The 16,538-nt window shown below is 32.1% G+C and overlaps 1 protein-coding gene across 1 annotated transcript; it reads right to left on the bottom strand.

Moving 5' to 3' along the window:
- Positions 1 to 8,500: 8,500 nt before the first annotated feature.
- On the bottom strand, positions 8,501 to 10,762 carry LOC106099548. The gene is made up of 3 exons (XM_013278117.1): positions 10,496 to 10,762; positions 9,768 to 9,939; positions 8,501 to 9,208 (listed from the first exon to the last, which is right to left on the bottom strand). The coding sequence occupies exons 1-3, from the start codon at positions 10,745 to 10,747 to the stop codon at positions 8,976 to 8,978; spliced, it is 657 nt and encodes a 218-aa protein (XP_013133571.1). The 5' UTR covers positions 10,748 to 10,762; the 3' UTR covers positions 8,501 to 8,975.
- Positions 10,763 to 16,538: the final 5,776 nt, after the last annotated feature.

Here is a 16,538-nt window from a genome sequence, read left to right as displayed (position 1 = left end):
GAACTCCATACAATAAAACTGCAACTGTAAACACCGGCTTTCCCGCTATTTTTTATTATAGTCGGTCAAGTCTTTCAAAGAAGTACAGTTAAATGAACCTGAATGTTTGTATGCCATGCGTATACTTTTATTTTGTAAGTCTTTAGAAGTAAATGGAACAGGTATTTGAAGTACTGGCTTTAAAAATGGGCTGAAGTTTTATAAAAAGAAATTATAAAAAGAAGTAAGAATTTGTATGTAACATTCGTTCGTAATTTAAATCTTCACGATATTTTCTTAAGTTATTTTAGATAACTTTAAAAGTTACAGAACATTTTAGATTTCACTCCTGGATAATTTTTTAGTTTCATAATATGCACCTAATTTGCCTCTGAATAATGCTTTAACCACTAGTTTTGGTGTGAGCTGTAAAAGGTATTGTCTTTGTTATCATTTTCGTAGAGCATAACAATTGAGTTTGAAAGCGGGAGTTTCAGAGAGATGAATATTTTTTTGAAAAAACAATTGCGACATTCAATTAAAATTTCGTCTTCAATAATTAATACTGAGTAATTAGGAGATCGTAAATCTTAGTTAAAACACAAACAACCGTTGAGTTGAACTAACACTAATAAGTGTTGAAACATTTATCCATCTTAGTCGGCCAGGAATCCATCTCTGTTCCTTGCCTCATTTGTTTGTATGACGACGGGAAAAGTAGTTACTTTGATTATTAAAACCTCGTACCTTCTGTAAAAGACGTCGAAGCATTTAATAAAATTATTGGTCTGTACTTTTTGTGTCGCTATAACAATAAATAACTTCAACGTGACCGGTTTATTAGTGGCTGCATTATGTTGAAGTATACAAAGAGACCGAGCTTTTTGATTTTCGACGCGTTTTTGAGGATAAAGTTTCAGAAACCGACATTTTAAAAATTATTTTGCCGCCACAGCATATAGAAAATTTTACTTTATAACGTATTTTTCACACTCAGCTACTCCGGCAAGCTCCTGTTTGTTTATTGACCATATCCTTTGTGTCCAAATGGCTTTTACAAATGATTTAACGTAGCCCTCCCTTGCAATTTGTTTCACTTAATTTTTATGTACTACATCTCAGGTTGTTTTTGAGAAAATCTTGTTACTTTTTCGCGTGTAAAAGAGGATGTTAACGACCCTACGGCCAGACACTGCAGTAATAGTTTGTTACTTTGTTTTACTAATATTTGATAAAAGCATTTTCTGAGGATAATTTCTCACGGTGTAAATTCTGTGAATGTTAAAGTAATCAGTAGAGACTGTTGTATCTCCACAGGTTATTCTTTGTTTGGGGAATTCAGTACACGGAAAGTATGTTCTAGATAATCACTCTTAAACTACATTTTAAAGACCCTCAATAGGTATTGAGGTTATTTTAAACTAGGGATGTGCTTACGTCCATTTTGTATAATGTTTCGCCTTCCTTAAAATAACTACAAAAGTTTGATACTTCTGGCATATTTTTCACTCCAAAATACTGGTTACATTGAAGTGGACGACAAGAAAGTCAGTTATGCCTCACGGGACTTGCTGAAAGAAGTTGGGTCGACTCATCTGACGTATACATTATACAACCTTCACACCCTTTTCACTAAACTCTTACCATTTTACATTTTTTCTGCTTAAAGTGGACGTGACTTAAGTTTTTATATACTGTCATATTTTTAAAAACATGTTTAAAAATTCATTCAAAGAAAGTAGACAGAATTTGCAAACAATGTTTACAAAAAAAAAAAACCTGATTGATATTGCTTTATCAATTTCTGTTACTGCGTAGGCGAGCTCTATGAAAGGATTTTACAATTTCAGAGTTTGAAATTTATTCTACACGTAGACGAAATTGCGGGCAATAATATATCTAATCTTCCTAATTTTATAAATTCGAAAGTTTAGATAGATGGATGGATGTTTATTAGAGTTTGTAGCTTATTTGGCATATATGCAGAGGATAGTCTGGAAGAACACATGAGGATACTTTTTTTTAATTCCACGCGGACGGAGTCGCGAGTCAAAGCCAGTATAAAATAAAATAAATGTATTTAAATGTCATGTTAACGAAAACATATAAAATCTGAATGGACATAAAAAAACTTTCGTTTAATATCCTGAAAGCGTTCTAATTTAAAGCGTCGACGGACTTCTTGGAAGTTTGCAGGCAATGTTCGGAGCATTTGTCACTGAAGCAAGCCGACCAATGTATTTACTCAGCTCGCTATCGAATATTTATGGTCGAATATACCACAAAGTCTAGAAATGTATAATAATATTAACACTTAAAACTATTATAAATGCGAATGTATTTGCGAAGTTTCACCTTATTTTTCATGTAATCGTTATCGACATTTAAACATTAATTTTTAAATGTTGTACATCAAATTTCGTGTCAATTCAGATACAGTCTGAATTTAATTTTTATGCCCCGCAATTGATATTCAAAAGCTTGAATTATCTTACAAATCTGTGTCAATTTTATTTACCATTATTATCTGTGGCACTAAACATTTGTGAAGGCATATGAAAGTTAGGTATACTCGTATCTTTACTTTGTTTTGCAATAGAATCTACATACAAGTACATACAGTTAGGTAATAACTCAAGCTTAATCCGTCTCGGGATTAATTGTTTGCCTTCTAAGAGTATATTGTGTCTAAGTTACATTTAACAATTATCTCTAACGTGTATGTACGAAGATAATACTCTTAGTTTCATATCGTAAGCTCACTATCGAAGATTAAGTAGATGAAGTGCTTTTAATTACGTGAACCGTGATGAGCTCAGAGTTTATCAGGTTGTACGCCGACGTATATAGAGTTTTAAAACTTAAATTAAAAACAATAAAGTTTATATTCTCTACAATGTTTTTAAACAATTGAACAATCAATTTATGGAAAGTAATACCGTATTCACGTCTATTGTAAATTGTTATTGAGTGGAGAGTCTTCATAACAGAACTTCTCAAACCATTTTGATACATAACTTATGGTGATGTGACAGAGCACCGATTACATCTAACATCCATATGTTCCGCGATATAGACAGTAAATTTAAAAACATTAAAAATCTTATAGAGTTACAATTACAGAGTCAATTGCGTTACAATAGAAAGAACACAAATTAATAAACTAAATTTAATAATATGATGTCCAAAGAAACTTAAAGCATCAAGCGTTAAATTAAATGAAACGTTTTATTTCCTAAGATGTTGAAAACGTTCATTTATAAGAGAACTTTTTTATGGTTCCATCAGACACGAAAGTTCCTTCACTAATAGGAATTCCTCCGGAATACTGTAAATGGAGAGACGTGCTGGGGACAGCCTTATCCGATTCGTATTATTTTTGTGTCGAACTTGGACTCCATTGGCTTTACGAAAGCTCTTTGACGAAGGTATCTTATTTGGCTTCGAAGCGATATTAGACCGGATTTCGCTTTAAACAGAAATCGTAATATCGTCCTAAGATATGATACACGGACGTAAAGTCATACATTTATTATTACGTGAAAAATGTTATTGTATCCATATTCTGACCAAATAGCTGATAATTTCGACATATTTTAACTTAAGAAAATCAGTAAAGTTACAGCAATATTGACTGAGACATCATATACCATTTGTAAGGGAATGAATAAAACCTCTATTGAAAAATAACCTTATTTGTTGACGTCTAGTACGCTTCGGAGAGAAATAAATTTGTTCTGGTGGATACGTCGAGCCTCGGAGCCCGGCGCCCGGTTCCCGGCTCTACCCCGAAGGCGTCTTATTGAATGCTGACATCCATAGACTTCGACATAGATAAGTTATTGTGAAATTCTCAGAATAGTCACCAATTTACTAACAATGAAAGTACACGATAAATTTATTCAAATCGAGCTTTCATGTCTCTCAGTCACCTGTTCCGAAGTTATTACTATTTGTTTATTTTTTTATAACTAAGCATTATTATGTTTGCGATGTGATTAAGCAAGCAATAACCAAGCTATTTCTTCTCAATATCTATTATCTTTTCACACACAAGTTTGTATAAAAAATCATGATCTCTCATTTATATGCTAATTAAAATAGTTAATTTAAAAAGAAAGCAAAAAGGTAACTATAAATTTATTCTTTCTTAGATAAAATAAGATTACAACTTGAACAGTACTGAATTCACACAAATCGGGACTTTAGAAAAACAACGCAGAAAGTATGACATCCAAAAGGTAGAAGTATATCAAAAAGTTTGCATTGAACTTTTTAATATCATGTAAATAACATATTATTTCATTAAGTAACCGCGACGATGACAAATAATAGGTAAGGATGTAATATCAAAGATTTAAAAAGCTATTCGTTTCACTTTGTAAAAGGAAAGTCATAAGGTATACACTCCCAAGGCAAAGCGACCACTGCACTGTTATTTATCACCTCTATATGACAGATGCATTACGTGGAACTATGATAGAGACCTGTTATTTCGAAAATAAATAAGTTGTCGGTTCTCGGAAATACACAAGTCAAAGTTTAGATTTTGTTTCTGTCTCGGTGGTTCAATTTCAATCAACTCGGAATCCGATTGCTACCTTTTGACCTTGACTTTTTCATTCTAACGTCATATATCTCTGTCATTTTCTATAAAACACAGAGACGTTAAATTGTTCTTGTAGATGTAACTACAATGGAAACTTAAACGTTAGAATGTACAAATAAACGGTATCTTCAGTTTTATAATTGTAAATATTAAATAGCGAATTAAACGTTTGCTAAAGCTTTATTTGAAGAGGATTTATTCTCAAAAAGTTGAACTGATAAATGGAAAAAACTTTTTTTTTAATGTTTATTCGAGTTTGCACATTTTAGTAAGATATATTGATATTATTACAAACATTAAACGCCTATGTTATGAGAATACAGATACAATAACAGAGTATTCCGTGCTCGAATCCGAGTCCGAAGTCAACATTTGTAAATAACATTTTCCTTCCGATTTTTTGTGAGCGTTTGTTTGTAATGTTTTGCCCTCTTGAATATGTTTTCCGCAGATGAGAATTTTACTCGTAAAAATGCTTTTTAATATGCAAAGAATAAAAACGAAAATCTAAAAAGGTGTTCAAAGCAACGTAATGGGAAAATGTAGAAACAAACATCATATCATATATATAACATTTGTTTTTTGATGTTTTTTACTCAATTCCAGTCGTCCTAATAATCATACTTATACCTGACTGAAAGTTAGGACTACTTAAAACTAAATTTTGGAAATAATTAACTGAATCAATTTTACAAAAAGTCTCAACACAGACAGAAAATACAATCAAGAGTATTTAAGCAATAGCACTTTACTACTTTATTTTATTTTAAAGATCAAGGCAAATGCTGTGAAATCTCTGCCACGGCCATTTTTTAACGCAAGTGATAAACGACCTCGTTACTGTTTTATTAAATGTATTAACGTAGAGAGAAATTGTACATAATGTCATAAATATTTCATGGCTAATTTGTACCGACAGTGAATAACAAAAAGTTTCGGCAACTGGTTTAATGTACTTTTCGTGCCTTTTAAAAATGGATCACACGAGTACATACAAGGACAATCTCCGTATTTCTAAAGAAATAGAGAACCTATTTAGATAGCTTTTGTGTCATTACGACCTTTGAGTCATAAGTACCTAATGTAGTGTTTCAAAACAAACTTCGAGTATTGCAAATTTTGAATTTATCAGTTATCAGAACATAGTTTTATAAATTGACTCAAAATACATTATGAAGAAATGAGTAAATAAAATTACCCACATACATAACGTAGATTACCAGATATTTTGATAGAGTTTAATAAAATCGCATAATGTAACGTAAAAAATATATTTTGGGTTAAAGATCCTCACGATGTGCAGCTCATTAGCGGCCACGTTACATATTTTCGGAGTATCTAGGTTAAATACTTTGATAGAAAAAATCACGAAGTTTTCTCCGTGACTATTATTGTGGTGAGGTTTTAAAAGTCTGTTTGCATAACGTGGGCCAAACGGGCGGACGGCGAGCGGACGCGGATGGAAAGATTGAACAAATTCCGTTCAATATTACTTTCGGCCCGATATCTTTTTACGAAGTTATTCAACGGATAGTTCTAACATTTTTTCTATTCCGTAATAATACCGTTCGGTTTGCAGTACTCTTGAAATTGTTACACGAAACGAATACAAACAATATTTAGTTATTTACTGACTTCCAAAAAGAAGGTGGTTCAATTCCATTCAATTCAATTCGTTTGTATTTTTTAAAATTTATAATACAAATATTTGTTGCCTTATATAAGTCAGAATAATATAGACGTAGAAATAAACAGCTGCATTTACGCTAAGTAAAATAAACTCTAGACTCCTCAATACATTTGTAAGTTATTAAAAATTTATCATATTTACTTAGTTTTGAAGTCAAAGGAGTCGGAGTGCTGACTATAGTGTAAGGGGAATGTATAATATTGCTGGCTGAAGTGGTCGTTGGACGTTATTCTATATGGAAACCACGTACGAGGCCTGCAGCATCGCTCGCATGCAATACATATTTGTCAGCCGCAGGAACGATCTTAATTAACTCACATTTCAAAATATGCGTATTACATATGTGATCTATCTATATTTTGTAATGTCGTATTGTTACCTCTATTTTTTCATAGATAATGGGAGATAGCCTAAAAGTTTCTTCATGTGTTTCGCCAATGAAAACTCACTGCAGCAAAAAATATATTACCTGTACACATATACGCTTATTACAAGTGCTCATTACATCCCAGTTCTCCAGTAAATCTATGTCTATTCATGTTTTATACTAGTTTTGAAATACCTGGGAATTTATCTTCGAGTGCCCTACGGTTATTTGAACAAGTCGAGTCAGTAGAGGCTTGCAGCGTTCTGCACTAGATTTGGTGATTTTCGAAGTCTTCTCGAGCGACTTGTTTTCTACAAACGTTAAGATGACAATAAACTATAGACTCGAGAAGTTTTAAGACAACTAGATACAGTATGTAAGTTGGTTTTCGATTCATTGTTAGTTTAATTTTTAATCGTGAATGTAGTCAAAGTTTCATAAATTTACTTTTATTAAAAGGTGTCACGAACAAAATGTGGACACTTCACGACTACAAAGGGAAATCTGCGAATACTATGTACTAAAAAAAGAGTTGTCAATTTTATAGAAACAATGGAAAAATTTATTACACGGAAAAAATTCAACTGTTGTACAATCTCAAATCAAACAGAGCACAATAGTTTAACGAACGTGTGCCACCACTCTTTTGTAACGAAATAAAAAAGTAGAGTCCTGTCGCACAACGAGAGTATGTAAACAAGCTGCACGGTACACAGCGGGCCATTCGCTCACCTCCCTATATCCGTTACAGCTTCAAAGCTGAAGGGTAAAAAAATCCCGCACGGTGTTTTTCCGTGCGCATACAAATACAAATGATGCTCTCTACATTTTTCAATATGAAATGCCACGATATTAAGTGAATATTCCAACACAAAGTACTATATTACATGATTTTTTTTTCTGAAAGAAACATACTTCATTAATAAAGAGATGTTAATGTTCTGATTCCCATCAGTTTACCTATTTTTCTAATGGATTAATTTTTACTAATTTCTTGGCGTGCTGTCTAAATTATTTACGACAATTAAAAAATATCTACGATGTAATTCTGCAATTTTGTTAAAGTTGAAATTCTTAATTGATCAATATCAGAACGAATGTGCTCAAATCGAATCGGGAACGCTTAATGTTTGCCGAAACAGAAATCTCAAATTTATCATAATCATTACGGTCATTGGGCTCACCAGAATTGGCTTTTAAATTCCGCAAAATGTTGCACGGAAGCAATTTATACTGAAAGGTCGAAATAAAAGTACATGTGTTTTAAATTACACACTGACGTGATATTTCGTATTATTTAAATTATGTTTTCTCATTTAAAAAAAAGTATATATTATTTTACAATCAGTTTTAACTGTCTTATTTAACGTGAATTTACTGTGTTTTATCAAATGTTTCTTGTTACGAATGTAGATATAGTTTTACCTTATAATTAATTCTCTCTATAAGGAATCTCCAACATACAAACGTAAAAATAGCTTGGCCAATAATTTGCCAGTATTTATTATTTCTCTATCACTGATTTATGTAGAGCGGGACTGTGCAATATTTCTTGGCCAACATTATTTACTAAAAACCTCATGGGTCTACAAAAGGGAAACGGATGGAAAAGGGACATAAGTTTTACTTACAGGTACAAAGGAAATCGATTTAGCATAGCTACAGGCAATTTATTACTATGGAGGTACTGGCTGGCTAAATTATTTATTTTATTTATGACTCCTACAAGCGCATGTTTAATAGTCGTTCTTTGTTAAAGGGAAATCCTTGATATTTTCGGAAATGCGTTTTTTAACAATGGATTAACCCTAACCTGATTCCTTCATAAAATAAGTAAACAAAGTTTCCTACTATGAAACATTTAAGTTAATTTGTTATATTATTATTTAGAAGTGGTATATTTAAGTGTGTATCAACATAACTATTTCAACTACTATATATTTCATATACTTGTAATAACTACATTTAATTAAATATATTAGATCTAAGAGAATTTAATGAAGTCTTATGGCCGTATTTCTCCGTATATTGTTATAAACTTCGTAACTATCTAATGAATATTGATGGCGGTTTTCCCGCCAACTAAACGTTTCCTAAGAAATCCTTAAAGCTGTTCATGGTATAGATACATCAAATAATAACAAAAGAGAAAACAAACATGAGCAAGATTATTCAGCTTACTAATAGATCGCTTATTTTTTTTAATACATTAATTTGCGGTTAATATTATTTAATGATTTATACCTCAATAAATATGGCATTCAAATATGTTATTGTAACTTTTAAAAAATGTCGTTGTATCATCATATCGTTGTATGACGTAGATTAAATCAAAGTTCATCAAGTACATGTAGATCTGGAACTGGCGTGATGTATGACTTCCCTGTATTCACGTTGAAACCTAATAACTGCGCGGCTGCTTTGCAATGCTGGTAGGTGTCGGGCATGTCGTGGAGGCGTGCTAGGGCGAATGCGGTGCCATCGTCGCAGTTCATGATGCCCATGTAGCGGCCTACTGTTTTCAATCGGACGTCTGTCGCGTGTACGTGTGGAACGTCACGCTCTGTAAAAAAATAGTACTAAGATATCATTACTAGACCAATACTATCCAAGGTTATGCTTTAGAAGAGGTGGGGTTGAGAGAGCAATGTGTTTACAGTAGTATGAAATTAAAAGAAACCGTTACCTCTCGAACAAGTATGACGGTATAATGGTGTCACACCTATAAAACTTCCCTCAGGCCACTTACCTCCGTCCCATTTCCGACCTAACTTCCACAACTTGACTCATAATGATAATAAACCGAGAGAATTTTATATTTTTCTCTTTCCTTGATGCTTTGCTAACGAACGTAACCGTTTTACTCATTAGCAACGTGCCCGCCATAACGCTCCTAGGTAACAATACTTACGAAACTTCTTTTCACCAATTTTTAAAAAAGTAAAATAATACATTACGGTTGCGTGAAAGATAATGACAACAAAACAATCTGTAATAATTTAAAAAAAACTTATCAGTTCCGTAAAATACTCTGTAAATGAGTAAGCTCTGAAACACTACAAAAACGAGAAAGAATATTTTTGGAAATAGGAGCACATTACTAAAAAAAATCTCTTATTCACCATTCTCGTGTTTTTCACCCTTAACAACTGCGAGGTAAGATCCTGGAAGGGGTCTGCTAAATAGCAACACTTTCACATCAGGCCTGGGCTCCATGAACAGTGCAGCTTTCTCCCATTCAATATTCAGCTCTGGATTGTAAGTCTCCACAAGTGTCCTAAAATTGCTTATCTTCTGCAATATTAAACAAGTCTTTTGTAAGAATAAATAACGTAGGTATGTGTGTAGTTTGTATTGTTAGTGATGACTTTTTCACATGCCACTTTGTGAATGATGATGCAATTCGCCGAATCTTACAAACGGTTAGTTTTGACGACCAGTCAATGATTCTTATACAATTTTGTCTTTATAATAAGTAGAAAAGATAGCAATTTCGTGAAAAATACTTTAACATATCCATTGCAATTTAATTCCATGGCATTTTTTTATCTTTAATCGAGAAGACATCATTTCGTGAATTTGCTGCGAGTTGCCCCGTCACTTTTGATTAGGTCGGCAAGGTACCATTAAAGGAAAATAAAAAACTTTACGACAAATTACTACCTCGGTACACGTCGTGATTTATTTTACAATGTTCCTGCATAATTTCAATCCAATGTCCATTTAAATGTTGTTAAATTTCTTATGGTTGAGATTGAGATAATAAAAAAAAATCAAAGTCATAAGATGATGTAACATTGAACGGTAAAGAAGAGAAAACAAATTAACGTTACATACATGCATTATTTACCTTATCAGATGGCAATGAAAACAATATCGTCGAGACCTCCACTCCATTTGCCCAGAAATAGAATATTTTCCAGAGAGAATCGACGACCTCTTTAGGTTCGAAGTAGGCGTTTTGTTCAAATTTCTCGCAAGTAGTGGCGTCAAAATTATTCGGCTTGTTTAAATCTATTTCCGGAAGATTTCTCACGGGTAGATCTATGTACCCCGCCGCAGCGCTTAGCAGAACAATCTCAATTATACCGCGACTCAACATTGTCTGTCTGTATGTCTGTTGACGTAATCGCAAGAACTGTTACGCGCATCCACTTAAATTGAACCTCGGCAGCAAAGATTTTAAACGCAGAATCAACACGGTCGTTTGATACCTACAACCATTGAGGACTTCAATAAATAAATCGAACCGAATCTTATAAGGCAAAATAAAAAATAAAAATCTAAACATTTACACAAGTTCTTTTAGTATAAATAAAAATGTTTTGCATTCATTTACATTTCCACATAGATTCTTAAAAGGAAATATAACAACTCACCCCGGGGCCCGGAAGCGTTTCTATTATAAAGGGCCTTTATAAATGATGTAAACGATGACAGTTTGTTTGCGGCTGGCGACGTGTCAACTGGATAAATTGCACATGCCACGCTCTTTTATAATTTTACTGAAAACTTTAAAACATTACTTAACTATGTTTTGAATTAAATAGCATTTTAATTTAACTGCAAACTTGCTCAACGAATATACCAACTGTATTTTCACTTGAATCATGTGTTGTTAAGAATTACATTTTGCTTGACGATGCTTTACCGGTATTTCTGTGTCCTGGCTTAGTCAAGCAACTTTTCCCATTTTGGTTTATAACCATCTAACTTGATTCGTCGGATTTGCAACTTTAAGAAAGATACAAAGCAAAACCAAGGGAGTAAAAATAATAAATTGATTACAAAGATGTGATCATTTCTTAATTAATTTAAAGCGCCTTTAATGCAATAGCTCCACTGAATCGTTATCGATTCTTTGCGTTTTGTTTAAGAAAACTCTTTGTATTGTCGGAAATCGCGCTGGACGACTACGGAGAATATCTAGTCTTGAAAACAAAGGGATTCGTTTGAATTTCGCTTTTAAATGTGTTGTTGCGCATAGTTTCAAAATATTTGCTCGCAAAAATATTAAGACTTAACTATAATTAGTAAAAACTTCCGCATCTCTTGGGTTTTGTTTGTACTTATTTGTTCACGGAAGAAACCTTTCAATGTTTTTCTTTTAGACAATTTGTTTTGGAACTGATATCATTTTGCAAAACATTTGTAAGTTTTCATAACAGTTCCAGAGTCTATACTTTTAACCTAATTAAGTTTAGTTTTGACAGTTTGCGAGAATGCGATGCTATTTGTAAAGAGATGAAATTCCACAAATATTGTCTCAACAATATGCCGCCAGACGGCTTATCTGGCGCACGAAAACAAGAATATTTCCATTTCAATAAATGCCGGCTTTGATTTCGCTTAATCAACGTGCAATGATATGTTACGGGTTCGTTTACACTGCTCTGAACTTATCGTATCGAATTCTGTGCGCGTTGCTACGAGCCAATGATAAATTACTATCAAACATCGGGGGGAGGAAGTACTGAAGGGGCGAGGATCGGTGTACATAGGGAACAATAGCTGTGCACATTTTACAGAGCTCATTACGTCCTAAGCGTGACAGAACAATTGGGCCTATTTGATCGAATAGAAACCCATTAGGCTTCACCTTTTTTTAATTTCTTTAAAGTGAATTTTGATCGTCATTCTATATTTCTTATCACATAGTTTTTGTGTATTATTTGCAAAAGTGTTAAGCCTTATTTATATTTTATTAAAATATAAAATAAAAACGGTCACTAATTAATTCCTCTATCTATAAAGTTGAAAGGCCGTTGTAAAAAGACCAATACTACGTAAATTTTTTAATGGATGGACTTTATAAATAGTATAATATTAAAATGAATGGATGCAAAAAGCTTTATTTTATATAGTAATACAGACAGGCAAGTGAATCCTGCACGTAAATAGATTATGTAGCTTTACACAATAGTACATAGAAGTGGCATGTGTAACGAAATATGCCATCTGCAGCATGCGCAGCGCACTGGGATTACATAACCTCCAATCATCATCGTAAATTGTATATATTATTCAATATCCACTACAGAAACTCTGTGGATTTCCCTTTTTCCGAATGGATTCTGCAGCGCTTTCTCAATATTCAATTTCTTTGTTTAAACAACGTAATTGAATTGGAGGAATTGTAATGCGCAGCTATACCTTTCAATATTGTTTTAATAAAAAAAACTTTTACATTTAATTTTTAAATTGGTTTTGAATTGTAAGCGATCTAAAACTTAGGCCAATCTGTTCATATAGTACACTAAATTTAATGAAAAAACAGCGAAATCAATACAATTTTATAACAGTGTTATTTTGTTTGAAGTATGTGCTCTGTTAATAAATCTCTATCATCGAAATAACATGTTTTCTTCGAATTCTTTAAGAGTGTTCGAATGAAGTCATATTATATAGTTCCTACGTACTCTAGTTTCCAGAAAATCAACGTTTGACAATGTATCACTCGTATTTCTAGGGAGTTTTTCGAGAAAATCCTGTCATTACGATATACAGAGGCAAATGTTAAAATGAAACCGTCTCTAGATTCTAAATATTATTAGAACCACTCGTGCCGTATCGAAAATAAATTTATTTATGAACAACAAAGTTAGCTTTTCACTTCTAGTCTCATTTTCAAGCAACAGATTTATTACATTCGTTAATATAAATATAAATCTTACTAATATTATAAATGCGACAGTTTAGATGGATGGATGGATGTTTATTAGAGTTTGTACCCTAAACGACTGAACGGATCTCGATGAAATTTGGCACAGATGTAGAGGATAGTCTGAAAGAACACATAGGCTACTTACTTTTCTTTTTTAATTCCACGCGGACGGAAATGCGGGCTAAAGCTAGTATTAAATATTTGTAATCATTATTAAAAAAAAACTAGGGCGGTAACAATGTCTTCAACAATCAGTTATTACAAGTGAAAACAATAATTATCACTACAATAATATTCAAAGTAATTTCATTAATTAACATTATCTAACTAAATTTATCTTAGGTTACTTTTACTGTTGCCACACACATTATCTGTAGAAATTTTCGTTACATTTTTATTATAAAATCGAACGATTGTTACATGTGCCTATGTAATCGCATAAATTAATGTAAATAATGACGTATTAGTTACGTTTATCTTGGAGTTCACAGAGTATCGGTATAAGTTCTTATCTTCATGACATTTAATGCAATAGAAAGATAAAGCGGCAGAGATAATAAATGTCTGGCGAATTCGAAGCATATCTTGTAGGTCGCTTGTTTCATCTGTGAAATGTATCCGAAACAAGACAATTGAATTTTAGCTTAATCTTGGCACGGAGTACGCGTAATCACGTTTAACAGTTTCTGTTTAACTACGTATGTTGCTTGTTCGTAATTCATATTGTATTGCTCAGATAACTAACCTGACGGCGGATAGACTTGATTGTCTAACGTGAACTAGATATTACGATTTCGCTTTAGGAATACATAAGTTAATTATTTCGAATAGGTAAATTTCAATGTCGCTAATAAATGTTACAAGTTTCTTCTGCCCTAGATTTCTTAGTATTAAATCACTGTTTAATTTTTTTTTTAACTAACAATTAAATTATGTTTCTGTGATGCTTTTTTAATTAGTCGTTAGTAGTAATAATAGTTTTGGCTCTTACAATTTAATCCCCAGAGTAAAAATGTAAAACAAAAACTCAACTATAAACATTCGTGGTTTTTACAATTGGGTTATTTGAGCTTTTGGACACTGTTGCAGGTAAGAAACCCGATCTTACGAACATTTACTCAAAAAAGAGATTTTTGTTCACTACACTAAGTACTTACATAAAGTTAATCCGAATCATAAGAGATGTAAATTAGCTACGCGATACATACACACGAGTACAAGTACAAGAGGCGCGGTATCTTTTATCCTCTGAGGAGTTCTTGTTGCATAAAAAGCTGCACTTTATGTTTGTCGCAGTCTTGTTATATTTTATGGGATGTAAACGTCTTACTGCTGAATGTGAAAGTATCTCTGGCGAGTTCCTTGGTGTTTTACATGTGGCACTTTTGGTGAATATAGACTCCTTATGCAAGATAATGCAAAACTATAGATAGTCTTTTTCGAGGTCAGATTTCATTTATTTTTTAAATTTTAATTTTATATTTGCTTAGGTTTATTTGACAATAATTGCTCACTTTCAATTTCTGTCGCTCTGAACATTTTTCCGCGGTTTAAAGAAAAACTTTCTTATTTATCAAAAGAACATTTTAAAGGAAGAATTCGGTTTAAATCTTTGTTAATCTTTTATCACTAAATGTATGTGTTGGATGGAACTTTCAAGGAAATGCTACAATTTTAGTTAAGTGCTTTTGTGTAAAGGTTATGCATAAAGGAAAAAATGGCGCTGCGCATAGATAAGCTCGCTTAACCATTGTACTGAACTACGACTGTCTAAAAAAGATTAAACGCCGTTTCTCTCTTCCTTCACGGTTTTTTGAAATTGTGAAGGCAAATGTAAAAGAAATATGATGAATAAAATTGCTCAGAATTTCATTCTTTCATATGCAGATGTAACGTTAATTTATCGTAATTAGATTTTTAAGCAATATTGTAGGAGATTGGAATTGGGGTAAGAAGTACTTAATTATTTCTATAATACGTTATTAATTTGACGTCAATATACGAGTAATAATTATAATCCCAAAGAATTAAGATTGTTTACGCGATTTCAATATTTTCATAACGATCTATCATTACGATTCAAATCATATCACAAGTTTTCGCTATAATTACTATATTTTTTATAAATTGATGAAATTTCGTAGTTTAATAATGTTTTAATAACCATGATTTGTTAAAGTACCGAGCGCTACTCACGGCAGAAATAGGTTGACGTATCTTTAAGGTAAAATGTATTTGAAACACTATTTAATTTTTAATAGCAATGTGCTTAAAATGTCAGAAGAGCATTTCATCAGTGCTTGATGCAGATGAAAGTAATAAGAAACGTGGTAGTGTCCTTGACAGTATAAAAGACAGCTAATAAGACTGAAGCCGTACGTTCGTACGTCTATTTCGTCGGAATGGGGTCAATTTTCATCTTGAATCACTATGAGACATTGCTTTTAAGGAGTTACAAATGTCAAAAAGAACTTTATAAGTATGCGAAACGGTATGATATAATAAAGAGAGAAACATGAGACCAAATAAAATCAAATTATCTTCCTGATATACTCCTATGCTAAGTGTAAAATTTACTTAAAATTTTACATATTTTTTGACAAAAATTAACCACAAATTCTTGATTATTGGTCAATAGTTACGTTCAATAGTAGCGATTTTAAGTACGCTTGTGTATGTATCGTGAACGGCAATGACCGATAGCGGGTCAAATAATAAAACTAATATGAATATCGTACATTTTACATACTCATAATACATTAATAATATCGTGGTTAAATAAGCATATAAAGCATATTGACCGTATCAATATTTACAATTTATAATGATCCTTAAAGGATGTTTGTTTATTATTAATGTACAAATAATTTACACTGATAAGCAGAAATTACTTTATTTACACAATGATAGAGAATATATATATTATATGAATAGAATATATATCCTTATGTATTTAAATGCTCTTCGATTATTATACTGAACATATTATATACTCTTAATATAAAACAATGGTGCACAGTACATTTACTAAGAGCACAACAATATGACTAAACGGAATTAATTGTTTCTACATCGTAAATAAACTCATATTTTGTCATTTAACATTTTCATAACAAATATTAAATAACTAACTACCAAAAGAAAAGGTTCTTATAAACTTAATTTAGACAGGGGCATATCATGTAATATATTTTACTATGTTATTTTTGATATAAATTTCATAACAATA

The sequence above is a fragment of the Papilio polytes genome, unplaced genomic scaffold (genome assembly GCF_000836215.1).
Source record: "Papilio polytes unplaced genomic scaffold, Ppol_1.0 DF824102.1, whole genome shotgun sequence".
In the NCBI taxonomy this organism is placed as follows: Eukaryota; Metazoa; Arthropoda; class Insecta; order Lepidoptera; family Papilionidae; genus Papilio; species Papilio polytes.
Note: the sequence above shows the minus strand (reverse complement) of the source record. Positions and strands in the feature narration are given on the sequence as shown.

Bases quoted from the DNA above. Each gene is read 5' to 3' on its own strand.
- LOC106099548 (XM_013278117.1), bottom strand. From the start codon at position 10,747: ATGTTGAGTCGCGGTATAATTGAGATTGTTCTGCTAAGCGCTGCGGCG. The intron at 9,940-10,495 runs GTAAATAATGCA...TTAATATTGCAG, and splicing joins TTTCATTGCCATCTGATAAG to AAGATAAGCAATTTTAGGAC. The intron at 9,209-9,767 runs GTGAATAAGAGA...ATTTTTTTACAG, and splicing joins GGGTGAAAAACACGAGAATG to AGCGTGACGTTCCACACGTA.